Below are 17,364 nucleotides of genomic sequence, written 5' to 3' on the forward strand. Positions count from 1 at the left end.
GTCATGTGGAAATCTGATTCAATGGAAGCCAATGGGATTTTTAACATTAATGATAATGCATGCATGAAACCCTGACCTTGTCCTTTGTGTTGGAATTTTACCTTCTTTTTGACATGTTAACGAGTAACATTCTTGTGCCAGATGTGTTTCCACAAGTTTTCTGCATATTGTCAAATGCTATTGGTACTGCAGCTATGTACATTGCAATGGCAGTGTCTCTAAATGCTTAACATATTTCACATTTCAGTTGTTAATGCATAGAGATTCTACACTGTTTCTGTCACAAATAATCCATAATTGTACTCTAAAGCATTTCGTGTTTCTGTAACATACCACTTTTTCTTGTCTGCATTGTTGAATTACAGAAAGTCCTCAGGATTCTTAATGAATATATTTGTTAGGAATCCATGTGCCAATTGAAAATGAAATGTCAAGATAGACAAGGAAAGTGTTCTAGATCTTGCCTGTCTGAACTTCTGGAAAGCAGCTGGTATGCTGCCTCAGAGGAATTGGTCTCTTATGAGAGGAAGCTAAAAGAACTTGGCTTGTTTAGCCTAGCAAAATGAAGGTTAATAGGGGTATGATTGCTCTCTTTAACTGTAGTATGAAAATAAATGCAGACAAGGAAAAGAACTATGCAGGCTGCTGTTTCTAGATGGATGTAAGTTGGCCATGAACTAATTTACTCTGAAAAGTAGAAGATGCTTGTTGTGGTTTAACCCCAGCCAGGAACAAAACACTAAGGTGAGAAAACTCGTGGGTTGAGATAAAGACAGTTTAACAGCTAAAGCAAAAGCTGCACACACAAGTAGAGCAAAAAATGGAATTCATTCACCACTTTCCTGGGCCAGTCAGGTGTTCAGCTATCCCAAGGAAGGCAAGACTCCATTGTTTATAACGGTGACTAGGGGAGACAAGTGCCATCACTCCAAACTCCTTCCTCCTCCTTCACCCCACTTTATGTCCTGAGCATGATGCCATTTGGAATGGCTTATCCCTTTGTCAGTTGGGGCTAGCTGTCCCAGCCATGCCCCTCCAGCTTCTTGTGCACCCCCAGCCTCTTGGCAGGGTGGTACAAGAAGCAGAAAAGGCCATGACATTGTGCAAGCAAACCCTATTTTCAGCACAAATTCAAACCATAGGTAGCCTCATACTTCCTTCTGTGAAGAAAACTACCCCAGCCAAAGCCAGCACAATTCCAAATGCTTAGAGAATAGAATTCTAAAATGAACAGTAGGAGCAAACAGATTTGTTTTAGGATAAGCTTGCTAAAAAACTCAGAAATAGTTTCAGATGGTTGGTGCGTTAACGATGGATAGGTCTTGATCCATCACACCCCAGTGTCCTTTGTATATGTTAGGAGGTGAAGGGTGACCAGTTTCTGTCCAATTAAATGTACACCAGCTCAATGTTAATCTGCTAAACTCTTTCTGAGCGACTATAATCAAATCTGTAACTGCATGGTGAAAATGAAGTTGAGCATTCTGTTTGGAACTTTTTGACTCTTTACCTCAATATATTAACTGTTCTGTACCCCATTTATTTTTTCCATACTTAATGGTGATACAGGGGAAGTTCTATGAGAAGAACATTTACCCGTGAAAATTTAGCTATTCCAAATAATATGTACTTGTTTTTGATTAATTGATTCAAAGATTTCATTTAGTCTTTTGTTCCTGGAAAAACTGATTAAAAAAAAAAGTTTAAAACCATACGACAGGGATAGGTCCTTTTGATATTTTCATAGAACTAGTAAAACATATTAGTTGTGCATTCACTGCTTTTATATCTTTGATACAGGCTGTGTATGCATCTGTGGTATTATTGATACTGAAATGAATATGGCCCTCAGTGACTCAGACACTCCCGTTGTTAGAGAGTGAATTTACCTTCAGTTGTTTTACTTTGAGGTATAAAGTGCATTTCAGAATCTTGAGTCAAATCTAACGTGTGCTAAAATAATTAGCACCAAAATATCATTTTCCTTGTTTATGCATGCATTTTTGATCCATGGCCTTGAAGCTGGCACACAGTATCATTCCTTAAACATCTGAGTGAAAGTAGTACAGAACAGCCTTGCAGCGTCATTGGTTACTGTATATTGTTCTAATATACTGGAATCCTAGCCATGTATCTCTATTATTCCAGGTGCTGGTTTATGTGAGTCTGGTGATAGTGCACATACATTGTGCTAGGCAGTGTGTATTTGTAGCAATGACAACGCTGAGCACAAAAGAACTCTTAAGTAGGCCAAAGACAGCAATTGGATAGAATAGGTAGTAAAATAGGATTTGTTGGTCACCATAGTAGAGACCAGCTGTAGCAAGCATATCAGCAGTTTCTGTAGGCATTACAACAAACAAGTTTTAAGAAGGGATCTGAAGCAAGATAATAAACTCCATTAAGGCCGTAACCCAAAAGCCTATTTAAATGATAGGATTATTTCTAGTGATGTCAAGAGGTAGGTGTTAGATGAAATCTTCCAATATTGTATCAAGGTAACTTTGTAATCAAAATTACTGTAGGATTTTGCAGAATCAAGCATACTGAATTATACACAAGTATTCTAGACATGATGTGTTTTAACAGGATTAATCCTGTGTTACCTTTTGAACAATTCTGCTAGTTGACACAGCACAATTTTTCCTTTTTTTCCATAGTTCTCATGACCTGGTTTTCAGAGATGCCAATAATCATAATTACCAGTGGAATAGAAATAAAAAGTGCTCTTACTCATGTTTATGACTACTAATTTAAGCACTATAGTATCTTAAAAAACCACCAGGATTTTCATTGAGAAGTACATGATTATTTCTTGAGCATATTCTGATGAGATCAATCCAAGGGTGGGGTTTTAAGTGAATTATATCTGCACACTAAAAATGTGATAAACTGAATCACCCAATACAAGGTTTTATAATGTGAATAATTTTTTGTGCATTTGACTTCCAAGTATGTCTCTAAGATGAGTACATGCTTACAGTTTGTTCATCACATATACCGAACTAGACTTCGTATTCTGATGGGGGGTTTCCTTGCATTAGGACAAAGTTGTCAGCTTTCACTAGACACTTTTATGTAGCATTATTTCTATTTGCTGTGCAGTGCATGGAGCATTTGTTGATGCTGAATCAGTATTTGAAAGCAGGAAAGCCTTCAAGGTGAGAAGCAAAGTAATGTCTAGTATTTGCCTGAGTGGAATAATGGCTTACTAATAATTAGGTGCTCATTTTAAGTATGCCAGATAACTTGCAGAAACAGTACAAGTTAAGGTGTCATTTGGGTTGAGTAATGTAACAGATGGTATTACTTTGCTTAATGTTTCATCAGCACTTCGGATTAGTACTCATTCTTTAATACAGAGAGTAGTAATTATTGAAGGTGATCTCTTTCATGTTTCATACAATTTAGAGAAGATAATGGATATTTGTGTTTATTGCCACCTAAATTACAGTAGTAATCTTGCAACAGAAATAAGTCTTTTGTTAGCCTGCTGATCCTTTGTTGTTAGAATGAAGTTAATCATGACCATCCAGCAAGAAACATGTTAAATATGGCAGCCCAGCGACCTTGACTTTGTAGCCTTTCACTCTTACCAATACTTATTAATACACATTCTTACAAAACTCTTAACCAATTTTTTTCTGGTTAAGATTTTAAATTTATATGCTCACTTAATGATAATGATTTTGAAAATCCCATGTTTAGTTAAACCCAGGAAAATTATTATATAATTTTTTTTTAAAAATAGAGGGAGAGTAATTAAAAATAGATCTGTTGTGATGAAATGCTTTCCTTGGCAGTAAGTAGAGTGCAAAAATCCTTTTCTAAAAGCCTCTAAATCTTTAATATATTGGTTATGGAGTGGGTGGTGCTTCACTTGATTTCAGGTATTCTTATAATATCAGAGCATACTCTTGGAGTGCAATACACTAGCTGTCCATAATGCTTAAAATGTTGGGGTTTTTTTAAAGAATGCCATTAAAGTTATAAGAACATGGTGTTACAGTATCCACAGTTTTATCTTCTGACTGAAATCCCCGGCCCCCCTATTTGATACATGTCTGTGAAGGGCTCTTGAACTGTAGTTGTAAACAGTGTTTTAGTTCTTTGTGCAAGCAGATGGACTAATCTTTGGGGAAAAAAATACTTTGTGTCTCAGGAAGTGGGTTTCTCCCTTAAAAAAAATCCCCAACAGAGCTTAGGTGTGTAGCTGCAGTCAGTATTGATGTGGGAGGACTAGTGTGCATCTAGAGTTCTTGTCTTGAAAATGAAACCTTCAGTTGATCCAGGCTTTGCTACATGTACCCAGAAGTACTGTCATAACCCAAAAATTAAAAAAAAAAAAGGTATTGTAAGAAACCTGAAAGAATTGTGATCCTGACTCTCATGGCCGTGTTCATGCCAGCCGTAGGTTTTCGGTTATACTGTTCTAAAGCAGGTGAGATTATCCATATTGGTGTCTTTAATACTAATTCATTGCAGTCTTTGCCTTGAACTATAAAGATAGCCTTAATATTTGAACCCTATGCAGAGCCAGGGATGCATAGGTGTACAGGGAAGAGTCTCCATAGGCATGAAATCAACTTTACCCCAAGAAGAGAGGAGGATAGAGATGTTTTTCAAAAGTAATTATTTCCTATTTGGTTGTGCCTGGTATAGTACTGAGTACTAGTGCCTTAGTCATGTACCTACTAAGACAGAGTGTTTCTTTGCTTGATTGCTCTTGTGGTTTTCAGATTCTGTAGATTGTCACTAAGTAAAAATAGATTTAAGTAAAAATAGGCTTATGGGCTTTTTTCTGTTTGTTTGTGTTTTTAATTTTTTTTAGTATTTGTTTTTTTCAGGTTTACCAAAAATGCAAGTAATTCGGAACTACAATGGAATACCACAACCAGCAGCACAGGATGGCCCTCCATTGCATATCCAGATTGGGGACACTATTGAACTCATTAGAGGAGATGCACATAGCTTATTTTGGCAGGTACTATATCGTTTAGCAAATGGCTATATTCTGTTTGTCCAGATATCAACTACTTATTGATATACTGCACTTGTAATGTTTTTATTTTTGAAGAACAACCAAATTCTGTGGTTTATCCAAATAAATGTTAGTACAACTGTTTTTGCTTTTAAATTGCCAGTAGTTGCTATATGGGGTAAAGCTTCTTTCTGGCAGCCTTAAAGTCCCAGGGAATAAATCTGCAAGAACAGGATGTTGGTGGCAATCCTAGTGAAATTACAAGAGTTAAGGAGAGTGTTTGATGCAAAAAGCAAAGTTTTGTGAATTTTCAGTCTCTGGTTTTGTAACACAGCAGAAGTAAGAGCTATGTTGACAAAACCCAGTTAGTGAATATTAGATTTATAGGGGAGAGAAATAGTTCTGCAAAACAGAACCACACCTAAACTATGTGATGCTGGCTTAAGTCAGTTAAGGATAACGGTTTTTTTTATATACATGGGAAAAGTATATTCTATTGATGGCGAAGATTTGCTGTCACATGATTCACATCACTACTTTCATTACTAAAATTTCTTCTTAATTGAGAACTATAAACATTGAAAATGCTGACTTGCATTCACTGTAACAGCAAATGCATTAAAGTGTGTGTCTCATTTTTCTTGATTGCTTTATTAATTGTTTGTATTGTTGGATACACGGAAATAGAGCTAAATAGAACTTTTGGTAGATTAATAGAACGACAGCTGGAAAATATCTGTCTTCTTCAGTTGTTGTTCCTGTGTTTGTCTTCATGATTTTCTTTTTTTCTTTAAAGCTATAGTTAGCTAATGAATATAATATAAAAACTGCCTGGTCTTTTTCGTAAGTTAGGTCATACGTTTTCTTGTTTGTTTTGGCTTTTGTTTTTCTGGCTACAGTTAGGATTGAATCTTCTCCAAACTTTTCACCACTGGATCAGTGAACTCGTCCTATGTCACTGCATCATCTTCAACATTTAATTGGGGGACGTAATAAACAATAGAATTAGTTTATCTATTGGAAAAATATGTAAATAGGTGTAACCCAACCATCTCACCCTGTCCCAAAAAACCCTTCAAACCCAAAAAACAAACCAACTCCGCTCCAAAACCCCCCAGCCTGTTACTTAGCAGACCATGGGTATTTTGCATTGCTAAAAATAAATATTTTCAAATGTTAGTTGACAGAGTTTGTCCTGTGTAGTTTTGTATGTGAGACTTGGTTCTGCAAGGTCTAGAGTTCTGATCTGGAGAAGCATTTGAAGCTGCTCTTGACTTAGGACTGGCTAGAAGGTAATCATCTGACTAATACAATTAGTACAAGCCAAAATTATTGTCACCATGTGGGAGTGATTTTATTCCATGTTCATACGCATCTGTCAACTCAATCTACTGGAAATTGTCTTAGAGGTTATTTGTGATTATCATGCTAAAGAATTTAGCGAGAATCTCATTGTGTTTAACTAGCAGAAACCAGATAGTGTGTGAGGCTTTTCCCTAGAAGCCTTAGTAATAGATTTGATTCCTAATGGAAATTGTCATCTCCATTAGCATCATTTAGGATTTTTTTCTTTTCTCTCTTGTCACAGACTGCTTAATACAGATTTTTCTGAGTCTTTTAATGACATCTGCATTTCAAAATGTATATTAAGAAAAAGCCTGCAAAATGCAATTTATATTAAAATCTTTAATTACTCAGGAGGCCTTTTAGAATAATTTACAGTTGACTCACAAGACTAATATTACAATGGACTTTTAAGTTGACCATTGCTCAGTTTAGAAATTCAGGTGATTGTAATAGATAAGTATGTATGGTTTAGGTAAATTTTTTTCATTCTTTATGGCACATCAAATAAACAACACAAGTTACTAAGCAGTGCTTGAGCTGTAGCTGAAGTACAGTCAAACATGTTTTGATAGACATTAATATGCTTTGTTCAGTGGTTGACTGTGGTACCACTTGCTATTCAGGTATGATTAGTATTGAAAGTATTATCACTTAGATGGCAGACTGTCAGCTCTGCTTAAACATTAAGTCTATACTTGAGAGGGATTCACGTTTCAGGAGTAAACAGACTATATGGATACAAAGGGTAACCTGTATTCAAGCAGATGGTGTGAAAGGAGGCAAGGAAGCTTTGCTGAACACAGGTTCAAATCTGTAAGATTGTCACTTCCTTGCACATAATTCTTTTTAAAATATCATTGGTATAAAACACATTTAGCTTAAATACTGCCTACTTGCATTTCCCTCTCCTCTACCTCCTCTTCAATCCTCTGTATTTTTGGTAAAGATGGCAGCTACTGTCTGTGATAAATTGCATAGGGATCTCCCATGGAAAATGATGCACTCATTTATTGTACTTAGGATAGCACCAATCAAAGAATGCTTTTATTTTTTTCACAAACATTTGTTACTTTTTTACATTCAGCTCCACTCTGTTGAATTTTCTGAGTTCTGTTTTCTGTGGTGGTGTTATGGTAGAATTACACATTTAATGTTACAGAAACAAAATGAACTAAAACCCTGAAGAAATTTCATGTGTGTTTATGAAGATTTTCCCCTTTTAAATTTTTTTTATGTTGCAGGTATGCCATCAAAAATAAAAAAGAAATATATTTTGCAAGATTTTAATGCTTGTAAAGTACTTACGCTTAATCTTATTGCCAAATGCTAGAGTATGTTATGTTAACAGTCATTACATATATATTACATTTAATGAAGGTTAAGCATTTATGTGCTTTTAAAAAATCAGTTAAATTAAAACATTTGCTTGCCAAAATACACATTTTGATGCCTTCATTTAATGAATCTGTGGTCAGAAATTTTAGCTATGTGCTCTGTTCTACTCTGAAACGTATGGTCACTGCCAAATAGTACTGGGAATAAAAAGATGTTTTTAAGGTGTTCTTCAGGAGAGCTTGGTTGGTGTTGAACTGTGTGTGAGCTGCTGATGCATGGATCTGTGATGATCAGGTCACTTTTGGTGCTTAGAAGCCTGGAGTAAATTGGTGGTCCTGCCACTTCAGGGAGGCAGCAGTTGTGTTGCAGAAAAGGCTCAGTTTAGGCCCTGCTGGATGCATTTCTGCCCTGGTCTCCCAGTTGTGTGGAGGTATCTGCAGTATTGTCAGTATATCATGGAGAGTAATCTTTAATTCTGTTAGTATTCTCCTGCCCAATCAATATCCATTGATTTGCATCACTTATGGAAATGCTTAACTTAGTGTCTGAATTGGCTGTTGGATCACTAGCTCTGAATTCAAACTGGAGTTTGATCCCTCGGGTGCTGCAGCCACCGCTGCATGGCGGTGTAGTCATTCTGGGGATCTGCAGTGTTCCAGGTGACAGCTTTCTGTAGAATGCCAGTTGAGGAGGAAGTAACTTGAAAGGAGATATTAACATTAGTGAAGATATCAGACACTGGCAGACATTGACAGAACTCTGAGCTCCCTTCTTGCCTCTCATCTCTCAGAGCTTTCAGATCTATCAGTTATAATTATTACTTAATTATATTAAAACCACAACAAAACAACAACAAAACCCACAGAACTGTTGAGCAACACTTTATTGGAACAGCATTTTCTTTTAAAGATTCTTGGATATACTTATTGTCCTAAATGCCTGTGCATGTGTTATTATTTAATGTTAATCCCAATTATGTCTCAAAAATTTTTTTAGGGGAGAAACCTTACAACAGGAGAGCTTGGATTCTTCCCAAGTGATGCAGTAAAACCTAGCCCATGTGTAAGTACAGTTGTTTAGTTCTGTTTGCCACCTTCCAGGAAAACTACCTAGTTCATTAGTTCATCATGATTAATCTTACCTTACAAAAATAATATTGTTTCTAGTGCCTTTGTGCTTTCATGGTAGGTTCAGTATTGCTTAAAGTAGAGTGTTCTAATACTTCTGGTTATGGGATGTAAGTAGGACATGTCAAGAAAGCTAGTTTGATAAGCAGGTGTAACTTACGGAAGTATTAACAAATTGATCTGTCTGAAGAGTTTCCAGAGTAGATCAAATACATTTTATGTGAAAGTGCACTTTCTTCCTTCCCCAGCAGGAAGGTGAGAATGCTGTGGCTCTAATCTATTCCTCAGTCACTTTGGGTTAGAGAGAGGGATTACAGCCTAAGTAGTGAATTTAAAAATTTTAAAACTAATATAAAACTTTGAATTCTGAGTGCTTGGTAAATTTTCTTCTTTCTTTAGGTTCTTACCTCTCCTTATTGCACACAAGAATCTTCTCAATCTAGAAAAGTTCAGGAAAGTAATAAGAAAAATAGTTTTATAATACATACTCAGGAGTTTAATGTATAGATGTGATGATGCATTTATATAATACACACTTGTTTCTTCTCTGCCCTCTGTAACACTGTGCATCAGATTACTGGCATCCTTTGTTAAAGGTTAATTGATAAAAACCCATAAACCCAATAATGAATCCTATTCCTTACTTTGCTTTAAGGCAGTTTTCACTTACTTTAACCTGATTTGCAACAGTTTGACTTATTAATAGAATTACTTTAGTTACAGCAATCAAAGTATGCCACTTAAATGGCTTTTTTAAGTAGGTGGAATCAGCTCTTAGTAGCTGCATTTTGATGTGCCTTTGGGGCTTATATTGTGCCTTAGTTTCCAGAACAAGTATACATGTGATCCTAAAGAGTGTAAGTACGTTAGAATACCATAAGACATCTTTACCCTATATTTCCAGAATTTTTGTTTGAAGTGGAACGCACAGAATATTTGTAGGTACAAATTGTGTTAGATTGGGTGAGAGAGCAAATCTGAAATAAAGATGAAATTGTTGTGTGAATTTAGCTTTCATCCCTCCACCCTTCGCTTATTGTTAAATTTGTGAAGCTCCCCCCCCTTCCTTATTGTTCAAGTGGTGGATTTCCCATTCCATGGTGTGATTGTCAGTGACCCCATCAGCCATTGTGTAGTGTCATTGACAGCAACTGTAGCAGCACTTTTAGGAATCACTTTAAAAGCACAGGCAGTGAAATATCTGAAGTTAGGAAGAATGCTGCTGAGGCATTGTAAAGGTCTTTTTCTAATGGTAAAGCTTTCTGCTAAATTTAAAATATACTATTTAGAGGAGTATTGAAAAATAACACAGTTTTACAGAAGGAATAAATACTATTCATGAAATGTTACCAACTGGTGTCATGATCAGAACAAAAAGATAAATGGATGCTTCACCACTTTTAACTTGGAAGGATGAAATATAAACATCTTATTATGATAAACGATGCAGTTAAAGATACTGAAACATCAATCGGGTTTTAAACATGCTATAACTTTTACTGTTATTATTAAGTCTAACAGTCTTTACAACCATCTGATGTAAAAATGCCCAGAAACAGCATAAAATCCATATATCAGAAGACTTTAGGAATGAATATTGAATGAAAAACTGCTGTGCTCCAGAATATCTATATTCCAGGCTTTTCACAGATGTACCTATAAACAATTTTTTCCCTTTAAAATAAGTAGGATATGTCAGCAGACATTTTATGCACTCTATGAATAATATCTGTTTCTTCCTATCTTTCCTCCATTTTTCTAATTTCTTTAGAGGCATTGGATACAGAGCATACGAGTCAAGAGCTTCTGGAATAACATTTGATTTTACTCTCTTTCATGATAATGAACAACAATTGTTACATAAATATTTGTCCATTCAAAATTTGCAAATGTGACTACTCATATATCATTTAACTACTCTGGAGGATGGGCTTAAACCATCTTTGAATTTTTATATCCTTTCCAATTCCAAGTATTAGCACTACTTGACAAATTTGGAATATTTAAGAATATCTTGCAATATGTAAAAACTTGGTAATTTTTGAAATTGTGGCCTTGAAATGTGTCATTTGGTTGATCCACTTAAACATTTCTCTTGGGAATTATTTGTCAGCATATTCATAATCTGTTAACTTTTTCCCAAGTGTCCCCATCAGAAGCAGAGCTGCCTGAGTAATGACACCATCAGTATGTGTAGGGATGAGAAAAGCCAGTGCTGCTGCCAGGGGTGAATACCTGGCTCTCTTAGGTCCCCTGCCCTCTTGAGGGGTTCACATGCTGCCAGCACTACAGATGCTGCTGTGAAAAGAGCCCTTTGCCTACACTGTTTGGGAATAATTTCCTTTTTTTCTCTGAAGAACTGGACTAAATGCCTGTTTAATACCTGGGTAGATTTACTGCCGCACAAGCCTAACACGTGAGCCTGGTTTTATCACAGAGAACTTTATTGTGTTCCACACTGAAGTTTATTTCAAGGTCAAGTCTAGACACTTGGTAGAGATCTTGGTTGATACCTGAGGTCAAGCTAGTGGAAGTTGTAATTGATTGCAATTTCAATCAATTTAAGTTTATAAGCCTTTATAATAATGTTTTCCTGACTTGATTTGTTTTTGGAAGTCTCTGTTGAAGACATTTCATATATCATAAATAAAAAATTGTGAGAAGAATGTTACTGTAATTTCTTCCCTATTACAGTCCAGAAAATAAAACATTCTTTGGTTTTACTTGAAGGAAAAAAAAAAAACAACCACATTTGCTTACCTAAGAATATGTGACCTTAAGTTATAAGTGTGTGAGATGTATGTTAAGCTTTCACCAAAATCCATTTTTCAGGAAGCACTGTGCATTTTCACACGTTGTTTTAGGAGAGTAGGGTAATCCTGAGTTATCATACACTAATGGGAGATGATCAAGATGAAATGCTGATTTTCATAGGAATTGCTATACTGTGCATCTTGTGCATGAATAAACATTATCTATGCATATGTTTATGTACATATAACATCCATTTTGCAAGCTGATTGCAGTTTGCTTCATTTTTAAAAGTTTATTTCTGATTCAAATGACATGCTTACCAAGATACAGTACAACAGTTACCCAAGTCAAATACAAAGGAATGAATGATGTCATAGGATACAAGCTGTGGAATATCCTCAGGTCTCTCAGAAGATTATAGACCATATTTCCCAGTAGACAGTCTAAGGCCACACAATCCTGAATACATGAAATGAATTTTATACATTACTGTAAATTGGTTGCATATTTTAATGGTACTTTCCTACAATGCAGAGCATTGAGCTATTTTGTGTATGAAATTCGAATACAGGCACTGTCAGAAAAGCTTTTAACAGTTCTGTGAACTAAAAATACCCAAGACAAACTGTCACAGAAGAAAAGAGCTTAAAATACTCTGTACTACTTTCAGAATGCGGAATATTTGTCCTTTATTATAACTTTCTTTAAAGAAAATAGGCTTGTAGACAAATTAGATATTGGATATTGACAGTTAAATCAATGCTATCTAATCTCTGGTTTTTAGAAAAAAAAATCTTAATCCTCATTCTCTGTATCTTGTGGTATCCTAGGTTCCTAAACCAGTAGACTACTCTTCACAACTGTGGTAAGTCCCTGTCTTATCTTACAAGAATCTCTGAAAGAAGCAGTCAGAGAAAGCAACTGTGTTTACTACAATATAAATTATATTGGTTTAACCTTTCTAGGCCTCAGAAGAAGACATTGTGTAATGGTTTGGGAAAGCAGTACCATGCCTAAAAGCATTTCTGATATAATAAAGTACTTAATGATTTTGACATTTTGTTTACAAGTCTGTGGCTCTACAGCCTTAGTCCCAGAGGTCTGAAATAGAATAATAAGAGATGACTATAATATGAAGCATAGAAGTGTATCTTACATGTTGAGTGAATAAAGGAAGGAATAATGTTAAATACATCTTGTATCATGAGCAATTCCTTAAAAAACCTCCACCAACATTGAAGCTGTAGAGATACAAGTGGCACCTGTGGTTATGGTTTAGGGGTGTTTATGGTGGTGCAAGGTTGATAGTTGGACTAGGTGAATCTTGAAAGTCTCTTCCAACCTTGATGACTCTGTGAAAAGATGGTGTATCAAAACTGCAGCCACTGCTGCTCTGGGGTTTATGAAGTGTGTGGACTCTCTCCCACAACTCCGAGAAGACGTGGTGATTCTGGGAGAGCAGAGTAAGCATCACTTGTGCTCTTTCGCTGGTTTTATGCTTTGTCATTTAGATATGAGTTCTGATTTCCTCTTAACTTGCCAAAGTGAAATCAGGATCACATCTAAACAAATACTGATTTTTCATAACGAGCCAAGTAGAATGTTTAGTATTTAAAAGTGGTATTTGGAATTAATTTCTAACATTTTCTCTATTTATCATTTTGTTAGAAGAAAGCATATTACTGCCATCAGTCTTTATCTTCTATGGATTTTTAATAAAGAACTATTTTTTTCCTTAAAGCTCCTTTCTAATTGGTAGTGATGTATTAGTGTGAAATTTTAGTAGTGGTCTGGGGTGGTGACTACCTTTAGACTACTTTGTAAAATGGTAAGATAAGCATAATTTCCCTGGAAGCTAAGTCACTTTCCCCAATTAACAATTTAACCTCTAGTTTGGCAAATACATGTCTGCTGACAGCCTCTCATGATGTCCTACACAAACCAGCAAGGCAGAGCAAGGGCACAAATCTGCTTATGCAGTCAGGCTGCAGAATCAGTGATTTATTTGTCTTAGCTTTCAACACTTAGCATCAGCTTTTTCAAATTTGGATGTTTTTGGCTGATTTATTTTTTTTCCCTCTGGATGTTGGGTATACCCATTGCACTTTAGCCTTTAGAGGTTATGCATAATTATGAAACCAAATAAAATACTGTCTTTGTGTAAGTACCAAATTTTCATATAGGTCTTTTGTTGACCTGATGTACCTCTGGTGGCTGATCCTCCATTTTGTTAAGAAAAATCTCCAGGGAGGTTCAAAGCTTCTGGACCACTGTTGTATTGTTTCACTTGCAACAAATGATTCAGATAAACCAGTTGGTTTTAGGAACTTTTCAAGCCAGTAGTCATTCAGCTAATGCTCAGGTTCGAGCACTTTCCTTAGCAGATATTGTATTCAACATGTACATAAATACTTTTCTAACTAAGAATTCCACAACCCCCAACAGTGGAATTTTTTCATGTTTTATTCTTCGTTCAGAAATCTGGAAGTATTGCATGTTTAATAGACCTTTGGAGCTTTGAAAAAAAAAATCATAGGCAATTTTAATTTTCCCTGTTACAGGTTTGCAGGAGCAATGGAACGATTGCAAGCAGAAAGTGAACTAATTAACAGAGTAAATAGCACTTACCTGGTGCGGCACAGGACCAAGGAATCAGGAGAATATGCAATTAGTATTAAGTAAGTGGAAGTGGAATAAGAACTCAAGAAAGTTTGTTCTCATTTTTGTCTAGATAGCATTTGGGATAAATATGGAAAATAAACTGCTGTTTCCATTATATAATTATATGCAGCTTCTAAGAGAGTCAATATAGCAAAACTGAAGTTGCTGTCAAAAATACCCAGGATTTATAGAAGGAAAGAAGCAATGGTATTATAATGCTGATGTAGCAAAAGGGGCTACAAAAATAATGGTTGAGTATGTTGGAGAAGAGTAAGCATTGTTTGCAGTGCAATGTGATCTGTTTCATTGACTTTGGTGAGAACTCACTGAAGCCCTTTGCATCTCAGACAATTCAGTAAAATGTGAGTTTATACATTTTGTGGGTGCAAATTATTGTTTGCTTTCATGTTATTTATCAACACGAATATAAAAGCAAGAAGTACATGGGAATTCCCAATTAGAATGAGCAGTTAGCTGTGACTTTCTTCTGATTACAGATTACTTCTGTAGCTGTACTTTAATAAATATATTTGGTTGATTAGATGTCAACTTTGTTTTGGCACAGATATACATTTTGTCTTAAGAATTTATGTGTGTGGTGTTCTGGGGGTATGCCCTCAGGTAATTATTGATTGTGTCTGACTAAAAACACATTTATATTCATAAGTTATTCATTGCCCACAGGTACAATAACGAAGTGAAACACATCAAGATTTTAACAAGAGATGGCTTTTTCCACATTGCAGAAAATAGAAAATTTAAAAATTTAATGGTAAGCATTGATTAGCTTTTTAACAATGTGAGATTTTCTTTGTAGCTGTTTCTGTTAGAGAGAGCTACTTTGGTTCGGGAAATTCCAGAAAGCTATGAGAGTGAGAGATTGGAATTGTGTCCATACCTGCTAGTACGATAATTTTTTATATTTATGGTTTTAGCTCTAAGTGATAATTTTATGTGCTTAAAACTACATATTTATTGTTGGGACTGTACTGTGTCCCTTGTAGTGAAGTGGAAGAGAGGAGGAATTTGAATCCCATGTACCAGCCCACTGTGGAGTTAGACTGAATCTGAAAAGGAGAATTTGAGGTCTTTGAAAATCTTGATTTTTAGGAATCAGTTGGATTAAAATTTATCCAGCAGCCTTCCTGCATGAATACTCAAGTACATGAAAATGCTAAATAAAAATGAAGGATAATGCAAACCAAGAGTAGGGAGAAGCTTTAAAACCAGGAAGCCTTAGAAACTATTTTAATTGAACCACTGATACTCTGTAAAATAAGAGCATCTAGAAGCGGGGACAGATTAAATGATAAGTTCTCATTAGAGCAGGAGGAACATAAATTTCCTGATGAAGAATGCACCAAGCTGTTCCTGCACTCTTACCTTCATTTCACACTTACAAGCCAGTGAATAGTTCAGTGTTAGGGCTGGGGACCCTGAGATCTTATCATTGTGTAGCAATAGAAATAAACTCAAATGCATGAAGGAGGTGGCTGCGTAGTCTGTGAGCACTACAAATGATTCACTGGAAACTGATCTTGACAAAACATGGCAGCTGGAGTCCCTTGCTACCATGTATCTTCTTATGGCAGTGATGCAGTTTAATGCACTGGTGCAGGTTCCAAAGTAGAGCAGAAATATAAATAAAGGAAAAAATTGGATGAAAAATGAGCAAAAAGGATATGTATTGCATCACAGAATTGAGAGGATGGAAGATATTTCTAGTGTAAGGACCTCACTGCTACCAACTTAGCCTTGCTAACATTCAAGTAGGAAAGAATTATTTTATCACACAGATTGAGGGTGTAATGAAGTCTGCTCTTGGAAGTTAAATACAAAAGTGGTAGTGTGGTGTTTGTATGTGCTGTGGAACAACTGCTTTGTTCTGAGTAGATGCAAGAGAAAAAGTAACAGTGTCTGAAAGAAGAGAGGAACAAAAGTAGTCTTGAGTAGAAGTGGGAGCAGAAGCGAGACAAAGGCAGCATCCGTGGAAATGTTAAGTAGTGATCTGCAGTGATACAGTGTTTTGTTTTGCTTTGAAGGTAAAAAAAGTAGAAGAGTTCTTGTATGTACTTTTCATAGTACATTTGAAAAACTTTCGCAAGAGTAATTAAAATGTGCTGAGTGTGTAAAGCAGGGTGCAGTGAAAGGTCAGCTCTGCTGCTGCTGTGAGTCAGGGTACTCTGACAGACTCCTGAGGAGCCCCATCCATGCTGGCACGGACTGCTTACCTTACTCATCTGTTCGTAAGCTTGCTACTGTTATTTGTGCAATTCATGTTTCAGAAGCCACTTGTCAGGCAACTGTTTTCATGGAAGAATGGTTTTAAAACCTAAGCTTTAAAATAACTGAATCTGTAACATGAAGTGATTTTTTTCTTTTTCCTCACTTTGGAACCATTTTACTTATTTTGCCAATAAGTAACATCTGTCCATTTGGAATGCCAATTACCTTTACCAAACAATATAATTCTTACTGACTTACACTGCGCAGAAAAATAACAAAAGTTTCATACTAATTAGTTTTCCATTTATCCAGAAATCCTACTTTGAATGCTGCTTACTTACAAATCATGCACAGTGTTGCCTTGGTAATTTGAATTTCTGGGTATTCAGTGATGATATGGGAGTAAACTTTAGTTGCTGACATTGTAGCTTGTATGCTGTGCTGATATGAAACAGTAAAGCCCAGAGAGTTCTTAGTCTCCTGGCCTTTCTGCTTACTTGGAGTGCCTGTGATTATAAACTGGTATAAGCAGATGTAGATTTTACTTAGCATTGGCCTCTGCTTTAGAAGGTATTTCAGAATATTCAGCAGTGTGGACAGTGAAGTGCCTCCAGAGTTCAGAAAATAATCTCCAGACTGTTACCAAGAATTTGGGGTTTGTGCACTAGATACAGGGCTAAATAATTAGAGAGTTATTTTTGTTTGTCTGGGGTTAAGGTATCACTGATGTAGGCTGTTACAGGTTAAAAGTTTTGGTGGCTTTTTGTGGTGCTGTTTTTTTTGTTTGTTTTGGTTTGTTTGTTGTTGTTTTGTCGATCCCCACCCCCCCCTCACCCCACCCCAAGGAAATGATAAAACACAGTATGATTTCCTAATTTTGACCTAAGCTTGGCTTGGTCAACTCTGATTTTGGAAATCTAAATATAAGTAAGT

At 35.9% G+C, this 17,364-nt stretch overlaps 1 protein-coding gene across 3 annotated transcripts in view; it reads left to right on the plus strand.

The window, feature by feature from the left end:
* VAV3 (vav guanine nucleotide exchange factor 3) overlaps nt 1-17,364 on the plus strand; it is a 122,720-nt gene that overhangs the window by 89,294 nt on the left and 16,062 nt on the right. For all 3 annotated transcript variants that reach the window (XM_017729759.1, XM_017729761.1, XM_017729760.1), the window contains 5 exons: nt 4,848-4,984; nt 8,660-8,725; nt 12,375-12,409; nt 14,106-14,222; nt 14,890-14,977. In XM_017729759.1, the coding sequence (XP_017585248.1) occupies nt 4,848-4,984; nt 8,660-8,725; nt 12,375-12,409; nt 14,106-14,222; nt 14,890-14,977 (443 nt within the window). The remainder of the gene's footprint in view (nt 1-4,847; nt 4,985-8,659; nt 8,726-12,374; nt 12,410-14,105; nt 14,223-14,889; nt 14,978-17,364) is intronic.

This window comes from Corvus brachyrhynchos, unplaced genomic scaffold (assembly GCF_000691975.1).
Source record: "Corvus brachyrhynchos isolate BGI_N302 unplaced genomic scaffold, ASM69197v1 scaffold101, whole genome shotgun sequence".
NCBI classification, from domain to species: Eukaryota; Metazoa; Chordata; class Aves; order Passeriformes; family Corvidae; genus Corvus; species Corvus brachyrhynchos.